The sequence below is a fragment of the Dendrobates tinctorius genome, unplaced genomic scaffold (assembly GCF_039654945.1).
Source record: "Dendrobates tinctorius isolate UK_male_01 unplaced genomic scaffold, ASM3965494v1 ptg000159l, whole genome shotgun sequence".
NCBI classification, from domain to species: Eukaryota; Metazoa; Chordata; class Amphibia; order Anura; family Dendrobatidae; genus Dendrobates; species Dendrobates tinctorius.
In genome coordinates, this window is record NW_027361826.1 from 10,622,698 (window position 1) to 10,640,580 (window position 17,883).

Genomic DNA, 17,883 nt, shown 5'->3' on the forward strand with positions numbered 1-17,883 from the left:
GAGGTCACTTTGCTGTGGTTGATGGACTTACATGAATTGGCCATTTGTGCACTAAGAACCTTCATTTTCATCTTACTGTAAGTTGTAAAAAAAAAAAATTTTGAGAAAAATATTTTTGAGGATTATTATCCAAATTGAATGGTTTTAATGTGTTTCTGTGTTTTCACATGGCCTAGATTCATGTACATGTGCTGCTGTGCTCTTTTTATATAATATATATTTATAATTTATATTCGTGTGAAATCACCACACCTGACATATGTCTCGTTCGATTATTCAGTGTTTCCCAGTTTAATTAGACTGAATGATGTTTGGAAATGACCAATTCCTTCAAACCAGTTTCCATTTTATTCATGTCTTTAAATGGGCCATTATATTTTAAGGGAAGAAAAAATATGCGTACTATATAGTCGCTTAAGGCTGTGTGCCCACGTAAGCGTTTTTACTGGCAATAACGCTTAAAAATCGCTTAAAAGAAGCATCCTATTCATTTTAATGCATTTTTCACTTTTTGTGCATATTGATGCGTTTTTTTTCCTCTAAAAAACGCATCGCGGTAAAAAACGCAGCATGCTCATTAATTTTGCAGAAAAATCCGCATTTTTAGCTATTTTCTATGAGACTGGGGACACGCAGGGGAAAAAAAAGCATAAACGTGGGTTTTCTGGGATGGAGTCCGGTTTTCATGCAGAAATTTTCTGCATACGTGGGCACATAGCCTTTAGGGAACCTGTCCCCTGTTTTGTCGCAAATAAACTATGCCCATCACCTTTAAGCTTATAAGAATGAGGATCCTGCGACCCCTTTATATCCTCAGACATGTCCCTGCATACCCCAGTGTTTTATACTTGTCCTGCGCTGTATGTAAATTGCGCAGTGCATCTTTTTTATTTAGCGCATATCAAAGGAAAAAAGCGGTTTGACTTCTGAATTGGATACTCGACTTCAAAATTTTCTGTCTGCAGAAATAGCTGAAATGTGTTTGGGCATTTTACAAATCTACAATATTGCCAAGTAAGGCCTGTTTCCCATTTCAGTTTTTTGACGTCAGTCAAAATCCGCCAGAGTGTGAAAAAACGGATCCGTTTCCGTTTTGCCACAAACGGATGACAAAGGATCCATTTTTAGCTGATTTTTCATGAAACTTAAAGTGACATGACTCTGGAAAATGAGAGAGAGTTTTGCTGCCAGAATGGAATTTGGGGTTAAAATTCATGAAAGGAAATTGTTTTGGGCATGCTCATTATAAAAAGGCAGATCCGTTGGCGGATTCCGTCAATTAATGGTTGCCAACGGATCCGTTGCTATCCGCTCTTTTGACGCACACACACGTTTCATTGTCCGTCCACTCAAGGCAGCGGACGCCAAAATTATGACGGATCCGTTTAAAAAACGGATGCAACGGATGACCGTCAAAATCCGCCGCAATGCGAAAAAAACGGATCTGCCAAAAAAAGAATGGCGGATCCTTTTTTTTTTTTTTTGCAAAATGACGGATTTTGACGTCAAAAAATTGAAGTGTGAAACAGGCCTAATGTGGTGTTATTGGAGAATGGCCACAAAAACCCTGAAATGTTTCATGATGAAATGTAGTGCTTTAGATCAGTGGTCCCCAACCTTTTTTGCACCAGGGACCGACTTCCAGCAAGTCCATTCTTCCATGGTCCAGCGGTGTGAAGGTGGGGGGGGGGGCATATATACAGTGTGTAAAATATATCATAGAATCATAGAATCGTAGAGTTGGAAGGGACCTCCTGGGCCATCTGGTCCAACCCCCTGCTCAAAGCAGGATTCGCTAAATCATCCCAGTCAGATGTCTGTCCAGCCTCTGTTTGAAGACTTCCATTGAAGGAGAACTCACCACTTCAGCCTGTTCCACTCATTGATCACTCTAACTGTCAAAAAGTTTTTTCTAATATCTAATCTGTGTCTCCTCCCATTCAGTTTCATCCCATTGCTTCTAGTCTTTCCTTGTGCAAATGAGAATAAAGTTGATCCTTCTACAATGTGACAGCCCTTTAGATATTTGTAGACAGCTATTAAGTCTCCTCTCAGTCTTCTCTTTTGCAAACTAAACATTCCCAAATCCTGCAACCTTTCCTCATAAGACAGGGTTTGCAGACCGGTCACCATTCTGGTCGCTCTTTTCTGAACTTGCTCCAGTTTGTTGATGTCTTTTTTAAAATGTGGTGCCCAAAACTGGACACAATATTCCAGATGAGGTCTGACCAAAGAGGAGTAGAGGGAAATAATGACTTCACGTGATCTAGACTGTATGCTTCTGTTAATACATCCTAGAATTGCATTTGCCTTTTTTGCTGCTGCATCACACTGCATGCACACATATATATATTTACGCACATACATGCGCGCACACACACAGATACATGCACAGATACAAAAAAATACGTCTCTTCATTCCCTGCTGCTTCAGTCGGGCCACGGCTGCAGTGAGTGTTACTATGGCCACGGGCGGGAAAGCAGAGGGCTTGTTCCCTGCCCACAGACAGCGCTGACACATAACAATGTCAGCGTGTTCCCGCCTGCAGCCACACAGTGTTGCCGTGTTCACATGTGATGAGCGTTGCGTGCCTCTATGTGCGACTCACCCGGTGATAATGAACAGCCAGGGCAGGCATCTGCAGTGTGCTCTGAGCTGCCGCAGAGCACACTGTCAGTGTTTACTGCTGGTCTGCGGCAGCTCCACGGACCGGCAAAAGAACCCCAACGGCCTGGTCCTGGGCCGCGGACCGGTGGTTGGGGACCCCTGCTTTAGATTCATCAAATACAAGGCACTGTGAGCAGGTACTAAGATGCAGTAATGGGTCGGAGGCAGAGCAAGGGTTAACGTGGGGTTTAATTTAAGTGTTCCCCAACTCTAGTCCTCAAGAGCCACCAACAGGTCAGGATTTAAGGATTTTCTTAGTATCGCCCAGGTGGTGGAATTATTGCCTGTGCTGGAGAGCAGATCTCACCTGTGCAATTTTAAGGGAAATCCTGAAAACATAACCTGTTAGTGGCTTTTAAGGACTGGAGATGGGGAACACTGATAACAGGTTTTCTCCTTGCAGGGAGAAAACAGTATAAAGGGACACAGGGTACGTAACCCAGGGGAAACGGGTGTGAAGCATAGGGAAGGAAGTTCATGATTAGCAAACTTATCAGTGAGACGACCTCAGAATGCGGTCAGTTCAGGATGTGGACGTTGGTGCCAAAGCAGTGGCGCGTAAGGGGTCCGGTATGGTACTGGTAAAGATGGCGTCCTGGATCCTGGCGGCAGTGGTGATTCCTCGTGGTCCGGTGTAGTCCTGGAAAAGATGATGTCTTGGCTCCTAACAGCGATTCCTCATGGTCCGATCGGTGTGTCAGGAAACGACGAGCCGGTCAGAGCACAGTCTTTCGCCCTGTCAGCGTACAGGGACAACGAGCAACTCGACTCGGGTACAAAGGGAAATCCCTCGCAGCGGGTGTCCCAATTCTCCCATCGGTGCGTGCACGCGCTGATGTCCTGACTGGGCACCCTGTCGCTCACGGTCAGCGGGGACCAGGTACGTCGTTATTGTCAGTCTCTATTAGCAACTCTTTGCCTCTGTTCGTCTTGGCACGCTCTGGCCATTAGTTTATTCACAGAAGCCCTGGCACTGCCCTCCTGCACGTTCCCGTGGCAACCAACTCATTTTCTGTGCGCTGTTGCCCTTTTATCTTAGCCATACCCCCTACTCCTAGGTCCAGGGCCTTAACTTTCCCCATGAAACCTGGGTGTTATCTTAGCCATACCCCCTACTCCTAGGTCCAGGGCCTTAACTTTCCCCATGAAACCTGGGTGTTATCTTAGCCATACCCCCTACTCCTAGGTCCGAGGGTCGGTCCGAAGCCCTAGCTTTTCCCGGAGAAACCTGGGTGACAGCCCCAACAGTTCCGGATCCTTCACAGAGTAGGTAGGCCTGGTCTTCTTACAGCATGACCGATCCAGCCTAAAGATTTTTGGCACAAACCTGGTGCGCAGGAAAAGTGTCAGCGAGATCTTATCAGATGTATAACAAAACCAAATGGATGAGCCAGACTAAAGCTAATATACCAGCAAAGTGTAAGAGCATGTTCACACTGTAGCAAAAGCCCAAGGAAAAATTAAATAAGCATATACCGTACCTTACAGCAAGTAAATTTGAGTCCCTTATTTTGATTAAAGGTTAGGACCATCCCGATTGGTACACCTCGTCGTGGTGGGATGGCTTTTATGCCCTTTTGATGAAAATAGCGATAACTGTTATTTAGGCCATGTTCACACGTTCAGTATTTGGTGAGTATTTTACCTCAGTATGTGTAAGGCAAAACCAGGAGAGGAGCAATCAGAGGAAAAGTATGAGGCTATGTGCCCACGTATGCAGAAAATTTCTGCTTCAAAACCGGACTCCTACCCAGAAAACGCGCGTTTTTTGCGCATTTTCCACGTGTTTTTGCTTAAACGCATGTTTATGATGCTTTTTTTTTTCGTGCGTTTTCTGACTCATAGAAAATGGCAAATGCGGACTTGTCCGCAAAATTAATGAGCATGCTGCGTTTTTGGCCACTATGCGTTTTTTTGAGCGGAAAAAAGCGCCTCAATGTGCACAAAAAGGGCGGAATTCATTTAAAATGAATGGGATGCTTCTTTTTATGCGTTTTTGAAGCATTTTGACCGGAACAAACGCTTCAAAAACGCTTAAGTGGGCACACAGCCTAATAGAAACACGTCACCACTTCTGTATTTATCACCAACGCCCTTTTTTGGCTTACACATACTGAGGTAAAATACTGAACGTGTGAACCTGGCCTTACATGTACTATTACTATTTCCTTGTAATGTTTATGCTCATTTTATTTATTTATTTTTTTACGGCTCGGGTTTAGATGTATTAACCATGCGAGGATTTGCATCTGTCAACAAAAACGGGCATTTAGACCGCCTTAATTTTTAGTGTTGTGGGGCTGTTTGTGTGAACAGAATGATGATTGTTCTGTGGTGGATTACTACTCCCACAGAGGAGGTCCTATCAGATGTCCTGGGGTTGAGCTCCGCTCTTGTTTGTGCAGCTCTGTTTATGAATCTGCTGTGAAGAGTCCTTGATATAAACCTTGGAGAAGCCATGGGCCTGGTAGGGGGGATGTGGCTGTTTACGCTAACTTTCCTTTTCAAGGTAGAAATTACCATGAAATCTGCAGATGAAGTCTTTAGATTACTCTAGAGTCAGGTCTTGTTCTTATACTTGCCAATATCTACTTGTCCACATGGGAAATGTAGCCAAGCAGATTGTTTGTTTTTTTTATACAATTAGCTGCCGCATTTGCCATCAATATGATCTTCATTTCAATCTCCATGTAATAAGTCACCGTACAAACATGTTTTATTTAATGATAGTTGTACACCCCATAAAGACAATTATTTTGGCTGAGTCAGTGCCAGATTGGCTTGCCATGTAAATTGTTAGGTTGCATTATGGGCAACCTGTCCGCAGTCTTTCCCCTCCCTCCACACATCCCACCCCAAAAAAATTACCACTGTGTTTACATTTGGAGAAATCTGTCAATCGACTAAAGTTTAGATAAGCCATCTTTTGGCTGAGCTGATCTAATCAGGTGTCGCCCTATAGTCCCCTTCTGGCTTTTCAAACTGTAAAGTCATGCAGCCGGGCGCGGATTCATTCTGCCTGTGGTTTGGGCAGCAAGAATCTAGTGACAAGTTCCCTTTAAATCTTCAGACATTGTTGTGCTATTGATGGGGTTTATTTGATTTTTCACATTTATCACTTGTTTTTGTGGGGGGGGGGTAACTTTTTTTTTTTTTTCTATAGTGCAGTATTGGTTGAGGTTTTCGTCATAAACTTTATGCAAAGCCCCACCACCACCACCCAAATTCTTATTTTTGCTTTTAAATTTTTTCTCACTTGTCCTAAAGTTCACATGCATTGCAAGATGTTGTAAAGGGGAAAAAAAAGTGCATGCTTTTTTGGCATACATAAAATCACTCCACTAAACAGAACTACAGTACATTGAGGATAATGTCACATTTGCATGTAGCTGAAAAGTGGGGCCCTGGAATTGGTTACTGGTGGGCCCCCGGCACCCTAGTCTGATTCCTCCTACACTACAAAAACATATTGATTGTTTTCCAATGGTATTAGCCTGGGTGAGTCAGATAAAAGCAAGAAAAATTAGATTGTGAGGCCAAATGGAGAAACAGGCGACTGTGAGTGACGATGCGCTCTGTATAGTGCTGTCAAAATTAGAAATCTGAACGTAAATTGTAAAGTTGACACAAGCTTTGCATTTATTGTCTTCCCCTTTTAGTCATACTGAAACCAACATCATTGATCAGTTTTATATTTAGAATTTATGAAGTGTCCATTTATTTCTTATTTTTTCCTCTTTTGGAGAGGGGCTGTTTTTCTGTTTGACAGATGGCGGTGTCACTTTGGTAAATGAACTGATCTTTTCTTTGTCTCTGACGACACCAATTCTGTTTGGCATTGATGTAATGCAAAAAACAATGTATTTTATTTTTGCATTGCCCGTGAGCACAACAGACTGGCCGGACTGGTGCTGACATCACGCCTTGGGTTTCACTTCCTGAACAGGAAGCCATTTGCTTATAGGGTTATTCTTCTATACATTCTCAAGACCTTGTGACATGTCTACGGCAAGTTCCTGAAAAACGTACATCTAGATAATGGTGATGGGAAGCGGATGACTGTATGGCCTACTCATTATATTACTTCTGTAGTGTCAGATGGGCAAATTACCTTAAGAGCCGTTAGACTTAGGAATCAATCTGATATTTCTTACGTGGCTAGGAAATTAAAAAAAAAAAAAAAAAAAATCAAGCGAAAATGTCCCAAACAGTTCCAACAGAGCTATCGGCAAATTTCTTGAGTCATTTGGCTCTTGGGGTTGCCCAACATTTAGTTGTCCTCTGAAAATGTCAAATGTAATTTTAGGCATCAACAAATGTTCCCAGTGATATAGTAATGCTAAGCTTCCCCAGATTTCACAGTAAAAACCCAACATTATTGATCAGATCTTGGGCCTGATTGGCAGGTGTACTTGCATAGAAAATGATCCATAATAATTGAATTCCTTTAGCAATTTTCACCTGGTATTTCATTATCCATTTTAAAGGGGTTAATTGTCTTTTATTCCATAGTCTTGAAAAAATGAACATTTTAGCTGGACCCAAAATATAATTTTAGGGTGAAAGGCTTTTTATTTCTCAGCTGACATAACCTTATAAGGACTTGTTTGTTTTTTGTTTTTTTGTATTTGTGTCGGTTCTGAAAAATGTAAACATCTAAAATACTTTTCATGATTTTCTTTTGGATTAACTTTCAATGTTCATCCGTACTGTATAATTGGCTAGTTTTATGACCTATTGTTCTGGACCGTACAGTTATGATAAGAAATTTATGTATTTTGTCCTATTACTTTCTGCCCTAGGAAGAAATGTATTTAGCATAATTTTTGTCTTATTCTGAGTCCTACGTTTGCAGCAGATCAGTTCCTAATTACCGTAAGTGAATGGGGAGCTGAACTGCAGTACCTATAAACGCCCACAACAGTGTTTGGCGCTCTATCTGCTTACACACTACCTCCAGCCACAGAGAGCTGCGATCAGCTGATTGATGGGGGGGTGCTGGTTGTCACACACGTTTTGCCTAGTTTAGGCATAGGTCCTAAATATCCATGTCCCGGACAAGCCCTTTAAGGTAATAGTGAAATGGAGAATAGATGATGTGAATAAGATCTCTCAATGCGATGTCTAATAGGTAGTGATGAGTGAACGTGCTCGGATAAGGTGTTATCTAAGCATGCTCATGTGCTAACCAAGTGTCTTTGGCGTGTTAAAAAAATGTTTGAGTCCCTGCAGCTGTTCAACAGCCGCATCACATGCAGGAATTGCTTGACAAATAGGAAATCCCTACCTGTGTTGCGGCTTTAGAACAGACGAGAGACATACAGCTGCGGGGGCTAGAACATATTATTCGAGCACGCCGGAGACACTCGGTTAGCACCAGAGCATGTCCAGATAACACCTTATCCCAGCACGTTTGCTCAGCACTGCTAATGGGTCTCTGCTATTGATCATACATGTGTTTTGTAGGTTCCTTTGCAGCTTTATTGCATCTTATATGTTGTCTTTTCTATAGTTTATCAATGCCTTGGCGTTGTCACCCTTAAGCTGGAGTCACACATAGCGACTTACCAGCGATACCGACAACGATATCAACGTGTCAGGATCGCTAGTAAGTCGCTATGTGATCGCTGGTGAGCTGTCAAACAGACAGCTTCACCAGCGATCAGCACAGCGACGCCGAGCGCCTGGCATTGCTGACCATCCCTGTAAAAAATAGAATCAAAATAAAAAATATTGTTTTTCTCACCTTCCGACGTCCCGCGCAGCCTTCCTGCCTCTCTCCACGCTCCGGTCCCAGTAATCCTTTGCGAGAATGACCACGAGACGTCATGGTCTCGCGGGAGCGCGAAGTCTCGCGGTCATTCGTGCAAAGGATTACTGGGACCGGAGCGTGGAGAGAGGCAGGAAGGCTGCGCGGGACGCCGGAAGGTGAGAATAACAATATTTTTTATTTTTTACAGCTGATCGCTGGTCTCCCGCCTGTCACACGCAGCGATGCGTGCTGGCCAGCGGGAGACCAGCGACCAAAGAAATGTCCAGAGGTTTCTTACAGCGATCAGCGATACCGGCAGGGGGGCTGGTGAGATCGCTGTTACGTCACAAAAGTTGTGACTCAGCAGCGATCTCGCTAGCGAGATTGCTGTGTGTGACTCCCGCTTTAGTTTTGCCTCTCTGTGTACTGGCTGTATGTATCCTGGTTTCTAAGAAACGATCCATGTTGTGGTTTCTGTGTAGAGAAGGCATGTGTGACTGGAGCTGTAGTGACAGCCTTTACATCCCCTGGACCTCCCTTTTTCTTTATTTTGTTTTCTCACATACTGTATTTTGTCTGGTTTAACCCCTTAGCGACAGCCAGTTTACAGCTTAATGACCTGGCCAATTTTTACAATTCTGACCACTGTCCCTTTGAGGTAATAACTCTGGAACGCTTCCATAGATCCCGGTGATTCTGAGAATTTTTTTCATGACATATTGTACTTCATGTTAGTGTTAAAATTTCTTCGATATGTCTTGTGTTTATTTATGAAAAAATGGAAATATGGTGAAAATTTTAAAACTTTACATTTTTATGCCCTTAGATCAGAGAGATATGTTACACAAATTTCTTAATAAATAACATTTCCCACATGTCTACTTTAGATCAGCACAATTTTGGAAGCAAAATTTTTTTTTGTTAGGAAGTTATAAGGGTTAAAAGTTGACCAGCGATTTCTCTTTTTACAACAAAATTTACAAAACCATTTTTTTTTTTTTTTTTTTTTAGGGACCACATCATATTTAAAGTCTTTTTGAGGGGTGTAAATGACAGAAAATACCCAAAAGTGGCACCATTCTAAAAACTAGACCCCTCAAGGTGCTCAAAACCACATTCAAGAAGTTTATTAACCCTTTAAGTGCTTCACAGGAACTAAAGCAATGTGGATGAAAAAAATTAACATTTAACTTTTTTTTGCAAAAAATTTACTTCAGAACCATTTTTTTTATTTTCACAAGTGTTAAAAGAGAAAATCAACCACAAAATTTGTTGTACAATTTCTCCTGAATACGCCGATACCCCATATGTGGGGGTAAACCACTTTTTCAGCACATGGCAGAGCTCGCAAGGGATGGAGCGCCGTTTGACTTTTTCAGCGCAGAATTGGCTGGAATTGAGATCGGATGCCATGTTGCGTTCGGAGAGCCCTTAATGTGCCTAAACAGTGGAAACCTCCAACAAGTGACCCCATTTTGGAAACTAGACCTATTAGGCTAAGTGCACACGTACCGGAACTCTCGCGGAAATTACCGCGAGAATTCCGGAATTCCATTCCGCGGGAAAATCGCATTTTAAATTCCCGTGATTTTCCTGCGGAAAAACTAGCATTTTGCAAGCGTATTTAGCTTGCAGAATTGCTTGCGTTTTCCAAGCGATCTGTAGCATCGCTTGGAGAACTGATAGACAGGTTGGTCACACTCGTCATACATAGTGTTTGACAAGTGTGACCAACTTTTTACTACTGAGGCCGCCTATGCGGCATCAATAGTAAAAGATAGGATGTAAAAAAAAAAAAAAAAAAAAAGTGTTATTCTCACCTTCCGGCGTCCCACGCTCCCGGTCCCAGTAATCCTTTGCGAAAATGCCCACGATGACGTCCGTTCTCGCGGGATCGCGATGTCTCGCGGTAATTCGCGATGACGTCGCGCGAATGACCGGGAGACTTCGCGATCCCGCTTGAACGGACGTCATCGCGGGCATTTTCGCAAAGGCTTACTGGGACCGGGAGCGTGGAGAGAGGCGGGAATGCTGCGTGGGACGTCAGAAGGTAAGAATAACACCATTTTTTATTTTAAATTCTATTTTTTTACAGGGATATGGTACCCAAAGCCCGGAGGACAGTCTCCTCTCCTCCGGACCGTGGGTACCATCCGCAATCGTTCTGCTTACTTTCCGCATGGTGTGCACAGCCACATGCGGGAAGTAAGCGGAACAATGCATTCCTATGGGTGCGGGATTGCCGCGATTCCGCAAATTAATGAGCATGCTGCGTTTTTTACCGCGAAGCGATTCCGCCGCGGTAAAAACTGCAGCATTAGCACAGCATTGCGGAATCCCATAGGAATGCATGGGATGCTTATTTTTCGCGTTTTCGCGGCAAAATCGCGCGGTTAAAACCGCCGCGGAAACGTGAAAAAAAACGCCACGTGTGAACTCAGCCTCAAGGAACTTATCTAGATGTGTGGTGAGCACTTTGAACCTTCAAGTGCCTCACAGAAGTTTATAACGTAGAGCCGTGAAAATAAAAAATCCATTTTTTTTCCACAAAAATGATCTTTTCGCCCCCAAATTTTTACGAGGGTAACAGGAGAAATCATACCCCCACAGTTGTTGTGCGATTTGTCCTGAGTACGCCGATACTATCTGTGCCTACTCTATTTATGCCAGGAGGCAGTGCTGGTATCTGTCTCATATCCTCTCACTATAAGCCCTAAACATTGGAATGTATATATAGAGGTTAGGGGTGGATTGTAATTTTGAGAACAATATGGAAGATTTACTTTTCTTATTGACACTTTTTGGCAATTGTTTTCCTGAATTGCGTTCGTTTTCCGTAATGACTGCTGTCTTCTTTACCTGTGGGACCACTGTTTGGGCGCATGGGAGGGCTCGGAAGGGAAGGAGTGCCATTTTGGAATGCAGACTTTGATGGAATGGTCTGCGGGTGTCACGTGTTTGCAGAGCCCCTGATGTACCTAAACAGTGGAAACCCCCCACAAGTGACCCCATTTTGGAAACTAGACCCCCTAAGGAACTTATCTAGATGTGTGGTGAGCACTTTGAACCCCCAAGCGCTTCACAGAAGTTTATAAACACAGAGCTGTGAAAATAGTCTTTTTTATTTTCACAAAAGTGATTTTTTAGACCCCAATTTTTAGACCCTCCCCCCCCAAAGTTGGTAAATAGTGGAAACCCCTCAATTCTTGCTCCAACCCTAATCCCAACCTTAATCCTAGTTCGCCCTAACCCTAATGGAAAACTGAAAAAAAAATTTTTTCTTTCATTATGTTTGCCTATATAAGGGGGTGATAAACGGGGGGTTATGTGCTATGTTTTTTATTTTGATCACTATGATCACTTATCATAGTGATCAAAATAATGAATGGAATCTGCCAGCTGCCGCCGGCAGATTTCCCGGCGGGCGCACTGTGCATGCGCCCGCCATTTTCAAGATGGCGCCCATCGGAGGACGCCGGCGGGACCACCGGGAGGGAAGTGAGGACCACGGAGAGGTACTGGGGGGGGGGGATCGGGGACCCTATTTCTCTCTCTCTCCTCTGATGTGCGATCACATCAGAGGAAAGAGAAATTTAATGCATAATCGCGGCTTCTCTCTTTTTTTTGCGGTCACCGTTATAGGGTTAATAACGGTGATCGCAAAAGCGGGGTCGGTAAAAAACAACCGATTCATGTTCTCTGGGGTCTCTGCTACCCCTGGCAGCCGAGACCCCGGAGAAAATCCGACACTGGGGGGCGCTATGTACTTTCTCCACAGCGCCGTGAATTAACGGCGCTGTGGTTTTAGTACACTCAATTACCGCCGTTAAAAGGCGTATCGGCAGTCGTTAAGGGGTTAATAAATGGGTCATAATTAATACCCATGAAGGTCATTCTACCTTTTCTGTCTTCCAGAAAACATACAAGTGGTGCAAATTATGAAAAAAAAAAAAAAATTGCAGCTTCTTTTTTTTTTTTTGTTATTGTACATAGTGGGACATTTATAAGGATACACCTGGGTGGGCCATTTATAAAGATATATACAAAATGGCCGCCATGGTCACCACCCATCTTGAAAAGTCCCCCCCCCCCCCCCCCCATATACTAATGTGCCACAAACAGGAAGTTGATATCACCAACCATTCCCATTTTATTTAGGTGTATCCATATAAATGGCCCACCCTGTAGTTTTTATTGAAAGATTTTTGTTTTATAGAATACTTGTAAGAAAAAAAAGACCTGTCAGATTACAATGAAAACAGATTAAAGTGAATACATAATAGATGTGCAGTAACTTACGATAAAGTTCAAATTACTCATATATCTAACAATCTGAAAGGGACTGAAGACTTACAATAGACATCATTGGGAAGACGTATAGATCGGTATTGGGGTGTGATGAGGAAGGGAAAATGACCCATTTAACAAGACTCTTAAGGGCCTTTCTCACATGGCGAGAGTGCTAGCGATCTCGCCTGTGTGACATGTACCTGCGACCGCCCCCCCTGCTGGATATCGCTGATCGTGCTCGATTGTCCCAGGCCATTTTCTGATTGTCGGCGTCCCGCTCGCCGGCATTCATCGCTGTGTTCAGCCCCAACTAGCGACGTCGCAGAACTCATGGACGCAGGCGGAAGTCATCAGAATCGCTGCGGTGTTACAGGTAACGGCCACCCCCGACGGATCGCTCATCACTGCTGCGTCGCTGTGAGATCTGCCTGTGTGGCAGCTCACTAGCGACCATTTAGCGATGCACCAGCGATCCTGACCGGATGGTATTGTTGGGATCGCTGGTGCATCGCTAAATGTAACCGGACCTTTAGATATTCAGGAGTGTCCAAAAAGTATCCCATGGAGACCAAATGAGACTGAATCTCTCAACCGTTTTATAATGCAAAGCTGTGCGATATTCAAAATGTCTTTGATCCTGGCGTAAATGTAAAAAAAATGCAGCCAAAACGCAACGTGTGAACATAGCCTAATAATTCTCCTGGATGTATTTTGTAGAAAGATATTAAAGGGGTTATCCACTACCAGGACAACCCCTTCTTGATCTAAATGTTTGGCTCTGATAAAAAAACAAAACAACTATACTCTCCAGCTGTGTTGGCCCTCACTCCCCCCGGGGCTCCAGTGCGGTTGTATGACACGTGGTGATCGGGGCCCAGTCAGTGCTGGCGTCACTGATTGGGCCCTGGGCAAATTGAACATGAACAGGGAATGAGAGATCAGCTGATCTCATTTCCACTTCATGTTCCATTTCTCCAGAGGTGGAGACAGTGACGCCAGCACTGATTGGGCCCCGATCACCACGTGTCATACAACCGCACTGGAGCCCCGGGGGGAGTGAGGGCCAACACAGCTGGAGAGTATAGGGGTTTTTGTTTTTTAGCAGAGCCAAACATTTATATCGAGAAGGGGTTAGTAGTTGACCTCTCCTTTACAGAGCTGAGGTTGCTGTTTCTTCTGCATATAAGTGTATATTTTCTCACATGAAATACTATTACATATTGATTTGGAAATTACAGCATTTTTTTCCCCAGCTGAAATCTATGGTAAATTGGTAAATGCTAATTTAAAAAAATATATATTTATTACATATTTTTCAAAGCATCTATTGGAGCAAATTCTCATTAAAATCCTCTTTTTAAAAAATTTTGCGCACTTCACTTATTTGCACCTTAAACCTAGTCCACTCCATTACTTGGACATTTTTAGATTCCTCAGTTCCGGAACTACTTTTTTTTTTTTTTCTAGAAACTTTTGAAAAGTACGGTATCTAGTGAGACTCTCAGATTTGTGTTTTTTTTTTTTTAGATCAAATCAATAAGTTATCTAAATTAAGGTAATTTGTGCACCAACAAAATGTAACTAGGCCGAGCTATTTCCACATCAGCAGTTGAGTGTGTGCCTCTGCTGTGGTCACTTGCATGGAGAGGGCCCTTGTTGTGCTGTGTGATGTGGGCAGAGGAATTTGGTAGGGTGGGGAGGGAAAAATTGTAAAGTTTTGCCATTGTGTCACTCCATCCAGAGGCCGCATTAGTCTCTGAAAACATAAGTGTTGTAGCTGGCAGTTTCAATTACAAGTAGATTTAAAATGGCATAAAGTGAGGAAAATTATGCTAATCCTGTAGTGCCCGAGGGCCCCCACAATGGAGAGAACATGATCCTGTATATGTAAGTAATTTAAAATGGTTTTTGTTTTTGCAAGTCACAGCCTGCGATGTGAGCGCTGGTATATCAAGTCCCACCTATAGCTTATGGGCTTGAAAGAAGACCTCTGTCTCTGGCTATCCCGTTACATGTGTTTTGTGAACACGCTATATACTCTGGGACATCCAGATGGTGCTGAGGGTTTCTGTTTCTTACTCGTGGGACCAATGCTCAGTTTAGCATAGTAGCTGACGGACCCTGTTATGTCAATTGGGTCCAATGTATCTCACATTGGTGGCAACGCTCATGACACTCTTGAAGGGGCAGTGTCATGAAGATGCCCTCGGTGAGGTTCGCATGCCCTCGGTGGGGTTCGCATACCCTCGGACCTTGCCTACATACGTTATAAGAGAGCCACTTTGTACAAGAGGCTCTGGTTCTGACCTTGTATTACATAGATGTCCATTCCTCTGAATGGCCGGCCAATGAATACATTTTTTTTCTGGCTGGTTCCAGGTTCTCTGGCTAAATAGTCTGACATTCTGGTGAAACACAATTTTAAAGTGCTGCCGTTAACTGTTGTTCAGTGAAATTCAGGGAAATGTAGCTTTGTTGCTACAGCCTCAAATTACTATAAAAAATGTAAGCCATGTAGTCCATCATATTCAAAAGCACTGCATAACTTCACCTCCACCAGTGATTGGCAGCTTTCTGCCTATGCACAGGGCACACAGAAAGCTGCCAATCAGTGATGTGGGTGGGGTTATACACAATCAGTATTCAGCGAATTTGTAGATAAAACGGTTTATAATCAAATTTACAGCGAGCTGCCCAGTAACGTGACATCAAAGGAATTTGGGTCTCTGCCCGTACATCATGTTGCCTTCTGCAATGGTGGCAAAAACCCGGAAACAGATTCCCTTTTAATCTTCTCAATATTTGACCAGAAACTGAGGAAATGCTCAAAAACTGAGAAATTTATCAAGACCCAACATCAAGATACCGCAATAGTTTATCAAGAATATTCTAAGGGTTGTACAGAATTAGAATAACATGGCTGTTTTTTTTCCAGAAATGGCACCACACCTGTCCTCAGGTTCTGTGTGGCATTGCATTCGGTCCCACTCACTTCTGTAAAACTGAGCTGCAATACCAGACAAAACCCTTTGACGGGGGTGGTGCTATTTCTAGACAATAGCAATGATATGCTTCGAGTCCTATAAAGGTTCCTTTAGTCATGAAGTCATTGTGTAGGTTCCGAAGCTTTGCAGGTTTCTAATCTCAGATCTGCCGAGCTCTTGTGATCATGAGGTTGGCGTCGTCTGGAGCTGCTCGTGTTTTCTCATTGTACATTACCATCTGGTAATGAAGTACAGGTCAGTAGATAAAGGGCCAGCTTGATCTGAAGGAGTGAGCTATAGGGAATAAGTTGTCTGACAACCCCAACCAGTAGATATCAGGCAACTTGCCACTAAACTCCATCCTCGGTCCATCCTTAGTTCCCTGTGTGCAGTCCACAGAAAAGAGGATTTGCGGTAGTGGTAATAGTCTTTCTCCCATTATCCGGCTTCAAAGTGATATTTTTATAACTTGGGTAGGAAATCCCTTAATATCATATTTGTAGTTTTTTTTATTTCTAGTCTGTAATAAGGATATTATTTCCATAGAGAAACCTTATCTAGTGTGTGGGGCGCATGCTGCGTTCCTGGGCACATTACCGGGAGCAGGCGTCAAGACTTTTTCACTCATTCATTTCCTTTCTGTGAATTTAGTGTCCTCCACCACTACCACCACCACCTATTTTAGGGAAGTGTTTCCGTTGTCACTAATCTGCTGCCAGATAGGAGAAGAATAAAACAAAGTAAAGTAATGTCTCCCTGCTTTATTTTAGGTAACAAGATGGAGCTCAGAGTGGGAAACAAGTACAGACTGGGCAGGAAGATTGGAAGCGGCTCCTTCGGCGATATCTATTTAGGTAAGCAAAAAAAAATGCACAGGGTGGGCCATTTATAAAGATGCATCCAAAATGGCCGACTTCAAAATGGCCACCATTGTCAATACCCATCTTGAAAAGTTCCCCCTCCCATATACTAATGTGCCACAAACAGGAAGTTGATATCACCAACCATTCCCATTTTATTTAGGTGTATTCATATACATGGCCCACCCAGGTGTATCCATATAATTGGCCCACCCTGTATACTGTCTGTGACTCTTGGATAAATTGTCAGGAAAAAGTAGAAACAATCTGTTTGACAACCCTTCCTATTAAAATAACCTTGCACACTTGCTTGACTCCAGCTAGGACGAGTAGTGAGAGCGTGGCTTTGTACAAACTATCATCTCTCCTGGCTTTCAATAGCCAAGCATACGTGTTCAGATTAGTAAGGAGAGGGGTGTCATCCCTCCTCTCCCAATGAACTTGTTGATATTGTTAGTCTTCACTTATACACTTCTTTCCAAAACTGCCATGTTCAGCCAACAGTCCTAATATATCTTTATGGGATAGGATCTTGGAGATTGGAATAACCCTTTAAGTTGTCCTTACACCTTTTAATTGTTGGCTGAACACTCAATCAACCAACAACTATTCCTCCAAATTCCCATATGCATGAGTAAAAACAAAGTAAAAAAGCAAAAGGGCATTTAAATATCCAAGGTTCTTGGTACACACTGTTTTTAATCAAAAAAGCATAAAAGCCATCCCATCATCAGCAAGGTGACCCTTTGCAGGGTGGTCCTACACTTTACCGTACCGAGAAGGGTCACCTTGCTGGGGTGGGATGGCTTTTATGCTTTTTTTTTTTAATCAAAAATAGTGTTTACTAAGAACCCTGTTATTTAAATTCACTCTTCCTTTTTTTTACTTATTTAGTCCCAGCAGGGTATATGATTTTGTTTGTAGGTTTTGTCTGTTTAATGGCCAATATGAACATTGATTTATGTTCTACATGTATACCAACATAAACCCAAGCTCAATTTTTGTGTTTTTATTCTTGTATTGTTGCATTTTGTGCGAGCCGGGTCATGGCCTCCCTTCCTCCTATTACCTTTAAATGGCTTCCCATGGTTGGTGTCCACAGGTCGGGACCCGTTTTTTTGTCTGCCCTTATATATATTGAGGTCAACTCTGACACATGGTAAGGTTTTTATCATTAGTGTAGGACCATGCGTCAGAGTTGACCTCAATGTGCATAAGGCCAAGCAAAGGACTGGGTCCCAAACTGTGGACACCAGCCATGGGAAGCTATTTAAATGCTATGTCCAGCTTGAGGAATGGAGATCATGCCCCCGGCTTGCACAAAATGCA

At 43.1% G+C, this 17,883-nt stretch overlaps 1 protein-coding gene across 1 annotated transcript in view; it reads left to right on the forward strand.

The window, feature by feature from the left end:
• The window catches only part of CSNK1E (casein kinase 1 epsilon), a 70,543-nt gene that overhangs the window by 18,792 nt on the left and 33,868 nt on the right, over positions 1-17,883 (forward strand). Inside the window, exon 2 of the mRNA XM_073549507.1 lies at positions 16,465-16,548. Coding sequence (XP_073405608.1) covers positions 16,465-16,548 — 84 coding nt within the window. The remainder of the gene's footprint in view (positions 1-16,464; positions 16,549-17,883) is intronic.